Here is a 17,849-nt window from a genome sequence, read left to right on the forward strand (position 1 = left end):
TGAATCAACACAAATGAGAAATTCTGACTTCCTGTGATCAAATAGATCTTCTAGGTTGATTCAGGGCTTAACATAGTGATGTATATCATTTGGTCAGTATATAGGCCATCTCGACATTATATATGCCATTTGGACATGGTTCACTGACTTTTGGGCTCTGGCTAACTTCCTATGATCATATATGGCAAATGGACAAAACAAAGGCCTTTTGGGCAAACTGAATATAATAAGAAAAATGTAGTCTGGTTACGACATATATATAATTGACAAGAAAAATACATTTTGAAAAATGGTACAAAACATACTTGATATGAGGGTTTACAATTTTGAAAAAAATTAGATTTAGAAAATTTCACCTTTGAGACCTGACTTTGACCATTTCCCATATGAAATCCTACAAAGGAGCGCGCTCACCCCTCAGGGATTTTTGGATAGTGAGACCTGGCATTTGCCATGTTCCGCTTGCAGTATGTTTTTGATGAACTGCCGTCCATTTGAGTGGTGTTTGCGATTTGTGTATATGGTTCGCCCAATGCCAATAAGTAGCCATTCATTTTTGTCCATTTCATGGGGGTCTTCCCTTACCACTAGATAGGCCAGCTGAAAAGCCAATTGGCTATACAGTGCCTTCAGAAAGTATTCACACCCCTTAACTTTTGCAAATGTTGTCTTACAGCCTGAATTAAAAATGTATTAAATTGAGCTTTTGTGCCACACAATACCCCATAATGTCAAAGGGAATTATGTTAAAAAATGTATTAAATGAGAGCTGAAATATCTTGACTCTAACAATTAAACCCCTTTGTTATGGCAAGCCTAAATACGTTTAGGAGTAAAAATATGCTTAAGTCAAGTTGCATGGACTCGGTGTGCAATAATAGTGTTTTAACAATTTTTTAATGACTACCTCATCTGTACCACACACATACTTTTATCTGTAAGGTCGCTCAGTCGAGCAGTGAATTTCAAACACAGATTCAACCACAAAGACCTGGGAGGTTTTCTAATTGAATGTTCCCATGTCTAGTTAGTCTTGACTTAAATTAGCTTTAAAATCAATGGCAAGACTTGAAAATGGCTGTTTAGCAATGATCAACCACCAACTTGACAGTGCTTGAAGAATTTTGAAAAGAATGTGCAAATATTGTACAATCCAGGTGTGCAAAGCTCTAAGAGACTTACCCAGAAAGACTCACAGCTGTAATTGACGCAAAATGTGATTCTAACATGTATTGACTCGGGTGTGAATACTTATGTCGATTTGATATTTCTCTTTCATTTTCAATAAATTTGCAAACATTTCTCTAAACCGTTTAGTCGAGGTAATATGTACATGAAGGTAGAGTTAGTGACTATGTTAACAGAGAGTAGCAGTAGCGTAAAAGTAGGTTCTGGGTAGCCCTTTGATTAACTGTTCAGGAGTCTTATGGCTTGGGAGTAGAAGCAGTTAAGAAGCCTTTTGAACCTAGACTTGTTGCTCCGGTACCGGTTGCCGTGTGGTAGCAGAGAGAACAGTCTATGACACGGGTGGCTGGAGTCTTTGACAATTTTTAGGGCCTTCCTCTGACACCGCCTGGTATAGAGGTCCTGTATGGCAGGAAGCTTAGCCACAGTGATGTACTGGGCCATATGCACTCACCCTCTAGAGCCTTGCGGTCGGAGTCCGAGCAGTTGCCATACCAGGCAGTGATTAAACCTGTCAGGATGCTCTCAATGGTGCAGCTCTAAAACCTTTTGAGGATCTGAGGACCCATGCCAAGTCTCCTGAGGAGGAATAGGCTTTGTCTTTCCGCTTCAGGACTTTCTTAGTGTGTTTGGACCATGATAGTTGGTTGGTGATGTGGACGCCAAGGAACTTTAAGCTCTCAATCTGCTCCGCTACAGCCCCGTCGATGAGAATGGGGGCGTGCTCGGTCCTCCTTTTCCTGTAGTCCACAATCATCTCCTTTGTCTTTGAGGGAGAGGTTGTTATCTTGGCACCACACGGCCAGGTCTCCGACCTCCTCCCTATAGGCTGTCTCATCGTTGTCGGTGACCAGGCCTACCACTGTTGTCATCGGCAGACTTGATGATGGTGTTGGAGTCGTGCCTGGCAATGCAGTCATGAGTGAACAGGGAGTACAGGGGTACGCACCCCTGAGGGGCCCTTGTTTTGAGGATCAGCGTGGCAGATGTGGTGTTGCCTAGCCATACCACCTGGGGGTGGCCCGTCAGGAAGTCCAGGATCCAGTAGCATAGGGAAGTGTTTAGTCCCAGGGTCCTTAGCTTCATGACGAGCTTTGAGGGCACAATGGTGTTGAACGCTGAGCTGTAGTCAATTAATAGCATTCTTGCATAGGTGTTCCTTTTGTCCAGGTGGGAAAGGGCAGTATTGAGTGCAATAGATTGCATCATCTGTGGATCTGTTGGGGTGGAATGCAAATTGCAGTGGGAATAGGGTTTCTGGGATAATGGTGATGTGACCCATGACCTGCCTTTCAAAGCATTTCATGGCCACAGACGTGAGTGCTATGGGTCGGTAGTCATTTAGGCAGGTTACCTTAGTGTTCTTGGGCACAGGGACTATGGTGGTCTGCTTGAAACATGTTGGTATTACAGACTTCGTCAGGGACAGGTTGAAAATGTCAGTGAAGACATTTGCCAGTTGGTCAGCGCATGCTCGGAGCACACGTCCTGGTAATCCATCTGGTTGGGGTATGTACGTACGGTGACGTCATCTTTGCACTTATTGATGAAGCCAGTGACTGATGGCTTTGAGGAGTACACCACATCAGAAGAATCCCAGAACATTTTCCTGTCTCTGCTAGCAAAACAGTCCTGTAGCTTAGCATCTGTTCATCTGACCACTTTCTTATTGACTGAGTCACTGGTGCTTCCTGCTTTAGTTTTTGCTTGTAAGCAGGAATCGGGAGGATATAATTATGGTCAGATTTGCCAAATGGAGGTTGAGGGAGAGTATGTGTCTGTGTGTGGAGTAAAGGTTGAGTTGATTTATTTGTTATTTTTTCCCCCTCTGGTTGCACATGTAAAGTGCTGGTAGAAATTCGGTAACTTATTTACATTTCCCGACATTAAAATCACCGGCCACTAGGAGCGCCGCCTCCTGGATGATAGTTTTCTTGCTTATGGACTTATACAGCTTATTGAGTGCTGTCTTAGTGCCAGCATCGGTTTGTGGTAGTAAATAGACAGCTACGAAGAATATAGATGAACATGCTCTTGGTAAATAGTGTGGTCTACAGCTTATCATGAGATACAAAACATTGAGACTTCCTTAGATTTCATGCACCAGCTGTTTACAAATATGCATAGACCGCCAACCCTTGTCTTACCAGAGGCCGCTGTTCTATCTTGCCGAAAAAGCTTAAAACCTCACAGCTGTATGTTTTTCATGTTGTCGTTCAGCCACGAATTGGTGATACATAAGATGTTAGTTTTTAATGTCCTGTTGGCAGGATATACGTGATCGTAGTTCGTCGATTTTATTTTCCATTGATTGTACGTTGGCTAATAGGGCGTTGTACGTTGAGGCGGCAGGTAGCCTAGTGGTTAGAGCGTTGGACTAGAAACCGAAAGGTTGCAAGATCGAATCCCAGAGCTGACATGGTAAAAATCTGTAATTCTGCCCCTGAACAAGGTCGTCACTGAAAATAAGAATTTGTTCTTAACGGACTTGCCTAGTTAAATGAAGGTAATTGTTTTTATAAAAATGGGACCTATGGTAAAGGGAGATTACCCGCATGCCGTCGGATCCTTACAAGGCACCCAGACCTTCGCCTTCGATGTCTCTTTCTCCTGTAAATGACTGGGATGAGGGGCCTATTCCTCCAGTACGGGCCGAGTAATCGCTGTCCTGATATCTAGAAGCTCTTTTCGGTCATAAGATATCATGGCAGAAACATTGTACAAAATTTGTTACAAATAACGTGAAAAAACACACAATTGGTTAGGGGATCGTAGAACGCCAGCCATCTCCTCCGGCTCCATCGTAGTGTTAAATTGGATAAAAATTAGACTGGTGTGCCACTAAGGTTAGGGGAAAGGTTAGATTTTAAAATGATATTTTATGACTTTATGGCTGTGTCATAGTGACTGCCCTGCAGAGCTGTGGGATTTAAACCAAAATCGAAATCTGAGCTCAAACTCAATTGGCTATAAGGAAAGGGTGTTTTAATAAGTTATGTCTTCATCTTTCATCTTCAACAGGCAAGGGCATGGAGGAGGTGAAGAGAATGCTGCTGTTGATCCTAGGCTGTGCTGTACAGGTAACAGCCTTTTCTAACATATTCGACAGATCTTTCTTGCAAAATTGATTTGATCTCAATGATAATCTGAATGAATATAGTTAAAATTATATAACATTAACAAACCCTTTTAATTGAGCCAACCAGGTAGGCCTACTTTAGAATTAGATACCCATTTGAAGACTGAGTCGGTGTGGAAGCAGTCAGTTTACAGTATAATAAAAGGATATGACTATCTGCTTTGGCAAACATTATACATATTGTGTGTGTGTACAGTACCAGTCAAAGGTTTGGACACAACTACTCATTCAAGGGTTTTTATTTATTTTTACTATTTTCTACATTGTAGAATAAGAGTGAAGACATCGAAACTACACATATGGAATCATTGTAGTAACCAAAAAAGTGTTAAACAAATCAAAATATATTTTAGATTTTTCAAAGTAGACACCCTTTGCCATGATGACAGCTTAGCACACTCTTGGTATTCTTTCAACCAGCTTCATGAGGAATGCTTTTCTAATGGTCTTGAAGGAATTCCTACATATGCTCAGCACTTGTTGGCTGATTTTTCATTCACTCTGCAGTCTAACTCATCCCAAACCATCTCATTTGGGTTGAGGTCGGGGGTTTGTGCCAGGTCTTCTGATGCAGCACTAATCACTCTCATTTTTGGTCAAATTGCCCTTACATAACCTGGAGATGTGTTTTGGGTCATTGTCCTGTTGAAAAATAAATTATAGTCCCACTAATCGCAAACCAGATGGGATGGCGTATATCTGCAGAATGCTGTGGTAGCCATGCTGGTTAAGTGTGCCTTGAATTCTAAATAAATCAGTGTCACCAGCAAAGAACCCCCACACCATCAAACCACCTCCTCCATGCTTCAGACCAATGGACATATTTCCACCGGTCTAATGTCCATTGCTCGTGTTTCTTGGCCCAAGCAAGTCTCTTCTTCTTATTGGTGTCCTTTTTAGTGGTTTCTTTGCAGCAATTCGACCATGAAGGCCTGAATCACGCAGTCTCATCTGAACAGTTGATGTTGAATTGTGTCTGTTACTTGAACTCTGAAGCATTTATTTGGGCTACAATTTCTGAGGCTGGTAACTCTAATGAACTTATCCTTTGTAGCAGAGCAAACTCTGGGTCTTCCTTTCCTGTGGAGGTCCTCATGAGAGCCAGTTTCATCATAGTGCTTGATGGTTTTTGCGACTGCACTTGAAGAAACATTCAAAGTTCTTGAAATGTTCCGGATTGACTTACCTTCATGTCTTAAAGTAATGATGGACTGTTTCTCTTTGCTTTTTTGAGCTGTTCTTGCCATAATATGGACTTGCTCTTTTACGAAATAGTGCTATCTTCTGTATACTACCCCTACCTTGTCACAACACAACTCCTTGTCTCAAACGCATTAAGAAAGAAAATCCACAAATTAACTTTTAACACTGCACACCTGTTAATTGAAATGCATTCCAGGTAACTACCTCATGAAGCTGGTTGAGAGAATGCCAAGAGTGTGCAAAGGGTGGCTACTTTGAAGAATCTCACATTTAAAATATATTTTGATTTGCTGAACACTTCTTTGGTACTACATGATTCCATATGTGTTATTTCATAGTTTTGATCTCTTCACTATTATTCTACAATGTAGAAAATAGTAAAAAATAAATAAACCCTGGAATGAGCAGGTGTCCAAACTTTTGACTGGTACTGAATGTGTATAAATGTATACGTTTGTCACATATACCGGATGCTGTTTTACAGGGTCAGCCATAGTAGTATGGTGCCCCATCAGGCAAATTAGGGTTAAGTGCCTATTTTTTTTTCACGTTGTCGACACAGGTATTTGAACCAGCTACATTTCGGTTGGCCCAGCACTGCTAGTCTACCTGGCGCCCAACCTTGCACCTGATCACACCAGGAAGTAAAGCTGTATTGGCATAACTTTACATGTTTGAACACATCCCTGTATTAACTGAAACTGATAACAGTAAACTTTAGTGCAACAGCAACGGCCTGTTATCTTATCAGCATTTTATGAATCAATTCAAAATGTCCCTCAAACGTTTTGAGATTAATTTCTCTTTTGAAATCAACATGTCCAGTGTAGCACCAATATCACAGAGCATGTAAGAGGCTCAGAGAGAGAGAAAGGGTTAAATAGTGCAGGGCCCACCCACCTGTACCTATACCAGAGGCTGTACTGTTCCATTCCCTTGGCTCTATCTCTAGCTTCAGCTCTGTACACTACTGTTTTCATTCCCTCCAATCCCCTGGCCTCTCCCCCTCTTTTTTTCTCTCTTTGTTACACTGCCCTGTTTTTTCCTGTTCCTGGGGAAAAAGCAGGATAGAGATGAAGTGTTGAATAGTTGACTTTTCCTCAGTTATTTTTCTGATACCTAAAAAGAAATGTCAACGTCATGCATAGATGTAATACATTTTCTAAGTTGATGCTTCATTTATACCTCTTAATTGTTTTCTCCCCATTGAATGGTAATGACTCAAGTCTGTGCTGCCTTAAGTCCTCCACATTACCCTTAACCGTATTTCTATAAGATTCAGAACATTCTTTTCATATGGTTTATTCGGTTTTATGACCATTCAAACACCCAGTCCTTTGTGTTCAATAGAGAATGTGAAAACCAAGTCTTAATCATAATGTCTTTCTGATTAGTTTATAGTCGCGACCTATAGGTATCTCTAATAGAAATGCCTGCCGTTGTTACTTCCTCTGCAGTGTGAGAGGAAAGAAGAGATCATTGAGAAAATCAAACTGCTCGACATCGAGAAGCAGGCAGCCATCGTCTCCCACATTCAAGAGGTGAGTAGTGCAGGTGTTCACGTCAAAGCAGGCACACATGTTCATGCTCATCAGCCTTTTTTTTGTAGTGATTTTTTTTTTTTCTTCTCACTATCTTCAGGTACGCATCTGGCTAAATTTGGCACATTTACAGAAACCTTGATTGATGTGCACTGTCCCTGTCAAATAAATCTAATGATGTAAAGACATATTCAGGTTTTACTCCTAGGCCTACACTTTAACAGTATGTCATTTCCATTGACATTTAGCCAATCATGTTCATGCGTGTCTGTCAATTTGTTCATTGAGAATCTTTTATCACATGTACTTTGCATCTTCACATAGACACATTCAAGTCTTATTCCCAGGCCTACAGTAATATATTCCTTTTGACAATATTATTTTTTGCTTCACAGACCCAGAAATACAAGGGAGGGGGCACTGTTATTACACATGTATTGGGTTTCAATGTAGAACTTATGGCATTCCTGTTGACATTGTTATATTGTCTGTCTACCCCTTCAGGTGACCCATAACCAGGAGAATGTGTTGGACATGCAGTGGCTGGAGCTGCCAGACATGCCCCCTGAGGAGCTCGACCCCCTGTCCCGTAACATGGCCCTGCACCTCCGCAAACTCATAGATGAACGAGATGAATGTGCAGAGGTTGGTATCAAAGACGGAACAAGTCTGAAACACATCCAAATCAACTGTATTACCCACAATAAGACTTGATTTGTGCACTTTCTATACACAGTCAATAGACTGACAGAATTCTTCTCCACCATCCTCCAGGTGATTGTGGAGCTGACCCAGGAGAAGGACTACCTCCAGTCCCAGCAGCCCTCCAATCACATGGGTTACCCCTGTCCTGAGAGGACTGTGTCGGGCCTGGACGGACCCGTCTCACTGCTGGCCAAAGAGGACCGCCAGCACCTGGCTGTGGAGCTGGCCGACACTAAAGCCAAACTGAGACGCTCACGGCAGGAACTGTGAGTCAGAATAGGGGAGAGGTTAGAGTCGGGGATAACATTTTAGCGTTTAGTACATTTTATTAAGACAAATAATTCCCTAAGATGTTAACTTCAGAAACACTGCAAGCCCTCTATCAGAAAATATATTGACTCTAAATAAACTAAACTTAACATGATTACAAAAATGTATATATGTCTGAATAAATTGATTTGCCAACCTAATATGTGCTGTCTCTCTCCCAGGGAGGAGAAGACTGAGCATCTGATGGATACCAAACATGAGGTGGAGAGGCTGGACCTGGAGATGCAGAAACTCAAGCAAGAGGTGTGAATTTTCTCTTTCATTTTGGCTTCCCCCCCCTTTTTTCTCTCTCCCTGTTTCTCACTCACTTATGTAAACACACTGAAACCCAACTTTCCCTTATTTTCCAAGTCAGGATAAAGTTTCCTCCAAATCTTGACCACAAATGACATGTTAGAAAAGCTTTGAAATTTCATCTTCAGAAGTTTCACAGTAGTGAACATTTTAGCTGATGTCATATTCTCAAAGCCATTACCATTTTTGGATATTCACATGAGACCAGGAAATTCTGAAATGGAAAGATTTGTTATTTAGCCGTAACCTCCAGTACATCTAGTTTGTTGTACAATTCATGTGCCTTTACTTTGCAGCAACCAAACAGGCAGTATACAATTTCTGCAATTATAACCTCCAGACCAGATCCATAGTGTGCTTTTATGCCCTGTGCAGAACATGCAGGTGCTGGCGGAGGCACGGTCGGTGCGTGCCTACAGGGATGAGGTGGATGCTCTGAGGGAGAAGGCAGCCAAGGTGGACAGACTGGACACAGAGCTGTCACGCTGCAAGGAGAGGCTACACGACGTCCACTTCTACAAGACACGAGTCGAGGTGAGACACACTGAGCATTGAATTTCATTGATTTAAAGTCACCAACATCAATTTTATGAAAGCTAGAATAAAATACAATACTGTACATTAACAACACATGTAAAAGGAAAATACCTTTGTTTGCTCCACTGTTCATGCACCTTTGTTTGAAAGTGAGTTAGTGACAGCATTTATTTTTCTCATTATCAACACACATCCGCATGTATAGCCTATCTCATCTGTCAAGACGGATTAATATTGGTTGTGCATATTAAGACCCATAATCCTTAGCAGCACGTCTTTCATGTCTCTGGGTCAAATCAGTTCCACTTCATTGACTAGAACCCCTGCTGTCTCTGTCACAGGGGAACAATGGCACCTCCTGATCAGCAGAATTGAGTTTGTCCAGGAAGGGAGCTCCACAGCTGTTAGTGGCAGGCCTTTGAATCACTATATTTCCTATTGTCTCCATCTCTGCCTCATTTATATTTCACACTGTCTCCTTACTGAGAATAAAAAATATATATATATTCGCTACATTTCAGTCCGACTGAACGGAATTACAAATCACCTTGCTTCCCCAAATAACTACTCATTATGTGATCAAGATTAGAAAACATGCACAGCGTCTCAGGCCAATCCCCTTCAACACGCTGTATATATCCCTGTGTTTTAGGGCTGTCCCCCGACAAAAATAAAAATCTTCATTGACCAATCAATTGGTCGAAAATTGTAAACATGTATTTTCCATATATAGACACACCCTATGTGTTTTTAATAAAATCAACTATATCTACTGAACTTGTCTGACGCTTTAAGCATGCTGTTTGATTAAATCATTAAGACACATAAATGACTTGAGAGAGCCAGAGATAAAGATGGCCTAACTGGAAGAAGAAAAAAAACCTGTTCCTGACTCTCTTCCTCCCACTGCTTAATTCTGCCATTAAGCTCCTAAAGTTGCTGGTAATAGGGTACGTTAGCGGTCGGCAACCTTTTCAATTTGGAGTACCAATTTACTCTTACCATTTCTACCGATCTGCTTGCCAGTTATGATTTTCATATGCACATTGTTGTGTAACGGTTTAATTTAATTTCTAATAGTTTCAAAATCATTGTCATGTGGTTAATCTAAATGATATCTAAATTAAAATTATTCAAATCTAAAAGCAGGTAGAAAATATCCTGATAAAAATGTATATAAATCCTATAAATCACATTGACTATCATGGCCTGTCTGCAATGAACTTGTATCAACTATCGACTGTGTCCGGCCCGAAGCTCGCGTCCAACATTGTATCAAATATTCTGGGCCCTCAGTTTCCTGTGCAGGTGATCTCAGGACTGACAGCTGTAGGCTATTTGTGCAAGGAATAAGAAGTAATTGGGTGTTTTATGTTTGCACTGGACCTGAGCATTACATTTTTCCCGTTCATGCCGAGTGGTTATCGATAGGGAGAGAGTTGGAAAATGTTTCAAATACTTTGAAGAGCTATTGTCATTCTCAATGGATAATAAAAATACTTTGTTTACTTGCTGTTTGAGGTGAAGCTTTGAAAAGCTCCACAAGCTCATTAGTGGTGGTGAGTTAAGACAATCAGAAATAGTATCAGATCCCAAATGGGCACATTTATAGCCCTACATTTGTGTGCAGGCCAAGTAGCCTATGCCTAATTCTATGCGTAATCAGGTCCGCGTCCTTACTCAACGTTGACAGGAGGGCTCCAAACAAAAGACAATTAATAAATTGGCAAAACTCGTAAATGGAATGAAATCAACCAAAACTTGTTTCTCACAAGTGTAGCATGCGTTGTGAGCGCTGCAAACATGTCCGTGGTGATATAAGTAATGGGGAATTAATAGACACTAACAATCAAAGGGCAAACAATTCACACAATGAAGTTATGAAACCATGGATTTGCAGGAGAGAGCGCATTCTGGAGAGATACTGTAAGTGCCTTTTGCATCTTAGCCACACACCCCTTTTTCTTGGACCGTGGCATCTCCGCGACCTCAATGGATTAGTCCACTGAGATGGCCGTGAATCAGACAGGTGTCTTGTGTGCCATTTAGGAAAAAACCTTTAAAAAATGTAGTTATTTAAAAAATCTTGGTCAACCAACAGTTTATCGACCAGTCAACTAAATGGGGTCAACCCTACTTTGTTTCCATCTGACAGTTTGTCTGTGTTTCTTCTGTGTGTGTGTTTCCAGGAGCTGAGAGAGGACAACGTGACTCTGATTGATACCAAAGCCATGCTGGAAGAGCAGCTGGGGGCAGCCAGGGGGCGCTGTGACAAACTACATGAGTTGGAGAAGGAGAACCTGCAGCTGCGCTCCAAACTGCATGACATGGAGATGGTAATAAAAGCAGTAGGGATTGGTCCATCTGTCTGTTTGCCTGTACATCTGTGTGTGCTATATGTCGGTGTATGTTATGTCATTGCAGTGTTTGTGTATACAGTGCCTCCGGAAAGTATTCAGACCCCTTCACTTTTTCCACATTTTATGTTACAGCCTTATTCTAAAATGTATTTAATAAAAAAAATCCCCTCATCAATCTACACATAATGCCCAAGAATGACAAAGCAAAAACAGGTTTTTAGAAATTTCTGCAAATATATTTGGAGCTTCTCCCATTTTTCTCTGCAGATCCTCTCAAGCTCTGTCAGGTTGGATGGGGAGCGTCGCTGCACAGCTGTTTTCAGGTCTCTCCAGAGATATTAGATTGAGTTCAAGTCCAGGCTCAGGCTGGGCCACTCAAGGATATTCAGAGACTTGTCCCAAGCCACTCCTGCATTGTCTTGGCTGTGTGCTTAGGTTCATTGTCCTGCTGGAAGGTGAACCTTCGCCCTAGTCTGAGAACCTGCTCCAGAGCACTCAGGATTTCATCAAGGATCTCTCTGTACTTTGCTCTGTTAATCTTTCCCTCGATCCTGACTAGTCTCCCAGTCCCTGCCGCTGAAAAACATCCCCACAGCACGATGCTGCCATCACCATGCTTCACCGTAGGGATGGTGCCAGGTTTCCTCCAGACATGACGCTTGGCATTCAGACCAAAGAGATCATTCTTGGTTTCATCAGACGAGAGAATCTTGTTTCTCATTGGCTGAAGTGTCCTTTAGGTGCCTTTTGGAAAATTCCAAGCGGGCTGTCATGTGCATTTTATTGAGGAGAGGCTTTCGTTTGGCCGCTTTACAATAAAGGCCTGATTGGTGGAGTGCTTCAGAGACAGTTGTCCGTCTGGAAGGTTCTTCCATCTCCACAGAGGACCTCTGGAGCTCTCTGAGTGACCATCGGGTTGTTGGTCACCTCCCTGACCAAGGCCCTTCTCCCCCGATTGCTCAGTTTGGCTGGACGGCCAGCTCTAGGAAGAGTCTTGGTGGTTCCAAACTTCTTCCATTTTTAAGAATGATGGAGGCCCATATATTCTTGGGGACATTCAATGCTGCAGACATTTTTTTGGTACCCTTCCCCAGATCTGTGCCTCGACACAATCCTGCCTCGGAGCTCTACAAACATTCCTTTGACCTCATTGCTTGGTTTTTGCTCTGACATGCAATGTCAACTGTGGGACCTTATATAGACTGGTGTGTGCCTTTCCAAATCATTCCCAATCAATTGAATTCACCACAGGTAGACTACAATCAAGTTGTGGAAACATCTCAAGGACGATCAATGGAAACAGGATGCACATGAGCTACATGTTGAGTCTCATAGCAAATAAATGTGATACAATTTCTAAACCTGTTTTCGCTTTGTTATTATGGGGTATTGTGTGTAGATTGGCGAGGAGAACAAATTAATTTAATCCATTTTAGAATAAGGCTGTAACGTAACAAAATGTTGGAAAAATCAAGGGGTCTGAATACTTTCCGAATGCACTGTTAACTGTATATATGTTGGTGTGTGTGTCTGACACCCTGCTGTCCCTCTCAGGACCGGGACACAGATAAGAAGCGCCTGGAGGAGTTGATAGAGGAGAACATGCTGCTGGAGATCTCTCAGAAACAGAGCATGAACGAGTCTACCCACCTTGGCTGGGAGCTGGAGCAGCTTGCTAAGAACAACGACAACAGCGACAGTAAAGGCGCACACACATATTCTCTCTCTCACACACACACTAAACATGTGTAGGTTTTTCTCCAGCTACATCACTTTGAGTTGTGGTACTGTTCAGTTCATAGGTTATTTTTCTGGGGCCACCCAGTAACATGTATGCACGCATGTAGTCATTGTAGGGTCTGCTAAATGGCACATATATTATTCTGCTGACAGCCAACATGTATAAATCATCTTCCATTAGTGCCTGATGGAGATTTTGGTTGAAAAATCAAAGATTCTCAGTGAATCCTGCCAGAGCTTGTGGCGCAACCTAAAATAAAAATTCAGTTCAACACTATGCTGTTAATACTTGAACTAGAGAATTGAATTGTATCATATTTTCAGTTTTTTTATTGGAGAGGGTGAACATCACTGTAGATTTGCACGACAGGTCTTTGCATTGGTGTGTGTGTGAGGGGTTATATTTTGGCCTCTGTGTTGAAGTTAATATTTCACTCTGTATTGTCAGAAAGGTAATATAGTAACTCAGCAGCTGCCTCAGCTGTTTCCCTCAGCCTCACATTTATCACAGTGCCTGGTCCTCTAACTGTCAACACATACAGATGTGCTCAAATTTGTTGGTACCCATCCACAAAAAACGAAGAATGCACAATTTTCTCTGAAATAACTTGAAACTGACAAAAGCAATTGGCATCCACCATTGTTTATTCCATATTTAATAGAAATCCGTCTTTGCTTTAGATTTTTTATTCAACATAATATTGTAAATAAGAAAACAAATGAATATGGCATGGACAAAAATGATGGGACCCTTAACCTAATATTTTGTTGCACAACCTTTAGAGCCAATCACTGCAATCAAATGTTTTCTGTAGTTCTCAATGAGACTTCTGCACCTGTTAACAGGTAGCTTGGCCAACTCTTCCTGAGCAAACTGCTCCAGCTGTCTCAGGTTTGATGGGTGCCTTCTCCAGACTGCAAGTTTCATCTCTTTCCATAGATGTTCGATAGGATTCAGATCAGGACTTATAGAAGGCCACTTCAGAATTGTCCTATGTTTTGTTCTTATCCATTCTTGGGTGCTTTTAGCTGTGTGCTTTGGGTCATTATCCTGTTGGATGACCCATGACCTGCGACTGAGACAGAGCTTTCTGACACTGGGCAGAACATTTTAGCTCCAGAATGCCTTGATAGTCTTGAGATTTCATTGTGCCCTGCACAGATTCAAGGCACCCTGTGCCAGGCATAACAAAGCAGTGCCAAAACAGAACCCAGCCTCCATGTTTCACTGTAGGTTTGGTGTTCTTTTCTTAAAAAGCTTCATTTTTTCCTCTGTGAACATAGAGCTGATGTGACTTGCCAAAAAGCTCCAGTTTTGACTCATCTGTCCGAAGGACATTCTCCCAGAAGGATTGTGGCAAATTCCTTTCTGGCTTTTATGTTTTTCTTTCAAAAGTGGAGTCCTCCTGGGACTTCTTCCATGGAGCCTGCTTTCGCTCAGAAAGCGACAGATGGTGTGATCAGAAACTGACGTGCCTTCACCTTGGATTTCAGCTTGTATCTCTTTGGCAGTTATCATTGGTTCTTTTTCTACCATTCGCACTCTCCTTCTGTTTAATCTGGGGTCGATGTTCCTCTTGCGGCCGCGCCCAGGGAGGTTGGCTACAGTTCCATGGACCTTAAACTTCTTAATAATATTTGCAACTGTTGTCACAGCAACATCAAGCTGCTTGGAGATGGTCTTGTAGCCTTTACCATTACCATGCTTATCTATTATTTTCTTTCTGATCTCCTTAGACAAATCTCTCCTTTGCTTTCTCTGGTCCATGTTCAGTGTGGTGTATACAATGATACCAAACAGCTCAGTGACTACTTTACTCTATTCAAATAGGCTGAATGACTGATTACAAGATTGGATACGTGTGATACTAATTAAAGAAGCAAATTAGGTTGAAACATCACTATAATCCAATTATTTATTATCTTTTCTAAGGGGTACCAACAAATGTGTCCAGGCCATTTTAGAATATCTTTGTAGAATAAGCAATAATTAATCTTTTCACAGCTTCTTTGCTTTATTCTATGACATACCAAAGGCATGCAAGTATACATGATAAAATAGCATTTAATTTCATCACTTTTTTTCCAGGAGGAAATAAGCATTATTCAATGAGCTGTAAGGGTACCAACAAATTTGAGCACGACTATGTATTATGTAAATCTACACACAATACTTATGATATAGAAATCTACAGTGTGCTATAAATGTGGCTGACTCGAACATTCCACACCGATTCAGTCAAAATGAAAAATATCCATTATGCAAGCAGCCAAAGCTGCTCTCTCAATCACTTCCACCCACTATTCTAAATAAATAAAGACACACTTATGATCCCAATCTCATACTGTACAGTACACAAATGCATTGGATTAATCAAGCCCCCCCCCCCCCCTGTGCAGCGCGCAAGTCATTTGTGTTTGAGCTGAACGAGTCTGCGTCGAGCCGTCTTCTGAAGCTGGAGAAAGAGAACCAGGGTCTGCAGACCACCATCCAGGAGCTCAGAGAGGCTTCCCTAAGTCTAGAGGAGGGCCAGCTACATACCTTGGAGCTGGAGAGTGAGAACCAGGGCCTCTGCAAGAAGGTACTGTACAGACACACACTGATTGCGTATAGACACACATATACTAGAGACAGACTGACAGACTTGCGTACATGCACGCTCAGCCACTCTGATGCACGTACGCACAGGGATGGGGGTCACACACCTTGAATACAGAAAATAAGCATGCAGAAGGTACTGTATGCGGGTCCCACATACTTTTATAGATTGACAGTCTGTGTGTTGTGGGATACTATATGCTGGTCCCACATGTCCTATAAAGTTGGTCTGCAGTATGCATTGCAGTATGTTTTGTGGTGCAGTTAAAGCATGCGGGTGGGCGCAGAGCAGCATGTACCGGATTAATGCAATATTTCTCTAGTATTTGGCATTGGCCCAGCACCGGTGTGTGTGTTTTTAATGTACAGTGCATTCGGGAAGTATTCAGACCCCTTGACTTTTTCCATATTTTGTCACGTTAGACTTCTAAAATGGATTCAATTGTTTTTCCTCCCTCATCAATCTACACACAATACCCCACATAATAACGAAGCGAAAAACAGGTTTTTAGAAATGTATAAAAAAAATTAACACTATCACATTTACACAAGTATTCAGATCCTTCTACTCAGAACTTTGTTGAAGCTTATTTGGTAGATATTACAGCCTCGCGTCTTCTTGGGTATGACGCTACAAGCTTGGAACACCTGTATTTGGGGAGTTTCTCCCATTCTTCTCTGCAGATCCTCTCAATCTCTGTCAGGTTGGATGGGGATTGTTGCTGAACAGCTATTTTCAGGTCTGTCCAGAGATGTTTGATCGGGTTCAAGTCCAGGCTCTGGCTGGGCCACTCGAGGACATTGAGACTTGTCCCAAAGCCACTCCTGCGTTGTCTTGCCTGTGTGCTTAGGGTCATTGTCCTGTTGGAAGGTGAACCTTCGTCACAGTCTGAGGTCCTGAGCACTCTGGAGCATGTTTTCATCAAGGATTTCTCTGTACTTTTCTCTGTTCATCTTTCCCTCGATCCTGACTGGTCTCCCAGTCCCTGCCGCTGGAAAACATCCCCAAAACATGCTGCTACCACCACCATGCTTCACCATAGGGATGGTGCCAGGTTTCCTCCAGACGTGTGACACTTGGCATTCAGGCCAAAGAGTTCAATCTTGGTTTCATCAGACCAGAGAATCTTGTTTATCATGGTCTGAGAGTCCTGTAGGTGCTATTTGGCGAACTCCAAGCGGGCTGTCATGTGCCTTTTACTACCATTAAGGCCTGATTGGTGGAGTGCTGAAGAGATGGAAGAACCTTCCAGAAGGACAATCATCTCCACGGACAACTCTGGAGCTCTGTTAGTGACCATTGGGTTCTTGGTCACGTCTCAGACCAAGGCCCTTCTCCGACGATAGCTCATTTTGGCCGAGCGGCCGGCTCTAGTAAGAGTCTTGGTGGTTCCAAACTTCTTTTATTTAAGAATGGAGGACACTGTGTTCTTGGGGATCTTCAATGCTGTAGATTGATTTTGGTACCCTTCCCCAGATCTGTGCCTTGAAACAATCCTGTCTCATATCTCTACGGACAATTTCTTTGACCTCATTGCTTGGTTTCTGCTCTGACATTCAATGTTAACTGTCGGACCTTATATAGACAAGTGTGTGCCTTTCCAAATCATGTCCAATCAATTGAATTTACCAGAGGTGGACTCCAATCATGTTGTAGAAATATCTCAAGGATGATCAATGGAAACAGGATGCACCTGAGCTCAATTTCGAGTCTCATAGCAAAGGGTCTGAACACCTTATTTATTTCTGTTTTTTATTTTTTTATACATTTGCAAAAATATCTGGAAAGCTGTTTTTGCTTTGACATTATAGGTTGTTCTGTGTAGATTGAATATTTATTTATTTAATCAATTTTAGAATAAGGCTGCAATGTAACATGTGGAAAGAGTTAAGGGGTCTGAATACTTTCCGAATACACTGTCTCACACACGTCTGACATTATGCTTCCATATTTATTACCTCTTTGCTCTGGCTTGATGAATTTGTTCATTTAGTGTTTGTGCTTTCTATCATGATTGTCATTCATTTTGTGTCTGCTGTTTCCTCCATTCCTTCCCTAGCTGGAGCATCTGCAGACCCTGCTGGACCAGGAGAAGCAGACCACCCAGGACATGGAGGGTCTCGGGGAAGATCTGCTCAAAGACAAGCAGAAACTGGATAAGGCTCTGGAGACACTGCAGGCAGACAAGGACAGACAGGTACACACTACTTCTAAC

At 42.0% G+C, this 17,849-nt stretch overlaps 1 protein-coding gene across 1 annotated transcript in view; it reads left to right on the forward strand.

Moving 5' to 3' along the window:
- Positions 1–17,849, forward strand: part of LOC120060405 (protein Daple-like) — an 84,227-nt gene that overhangs the window by 36,996 nt on the left and 29,382 nt on the right. The window contains exons 5-14 of the mRNA XM_039009710.1: positions 4,207–4,265; positions 6,985–7,068; positions 7,573–7,713; positions 7,843–8,039; positions 8,265–8,346; positions 8,773–8,931; positions 11,124–11,270; positions 12,849–12,993; positions 15,435–15,616; positions 17,694–17,831. Of these exons, the coding sequence (XP_038865638.1) occupies positions 4,207–4,265; positions 6,985–7,068; positions 7,573–7,713; positions 7,843–8,039; positions 8,265–8,346; positions 8,773–8,931; positions 11,124–11,270; positions 12,849–12,993; positions 15,435–15,616; positions 17,694–17,831 (1,334 nt within the window). The remainder of the gene's footprint in view (positions 1–4,206; positions 4,266–6,984; positions 7,069–7,572; positions 7,714–7,842; positions 8,040–8,264; positions 8,347–8,772; positions 8,932–11,123; positions 11,271–12,848; positions 12,994–15,434; positions 15,617–17,693; positions 17,832–17,849) is intronic.

Source organism: Salvelinus namaycush, chromosome 15, assembly GCF_016432855.1.
Source record: "Salvelinus namaycush isolate Seneca chromosome 15, SaNama_1.0, whole genome shotgun sequence".
NCBI classification, from domain to species: domain Eukaryota; kingdom Metazoa; phylum Chordata; class Actinopteri; order Salmoniformes; family Salmonidae; genus Salvelinus; species Salvelinus namaycush.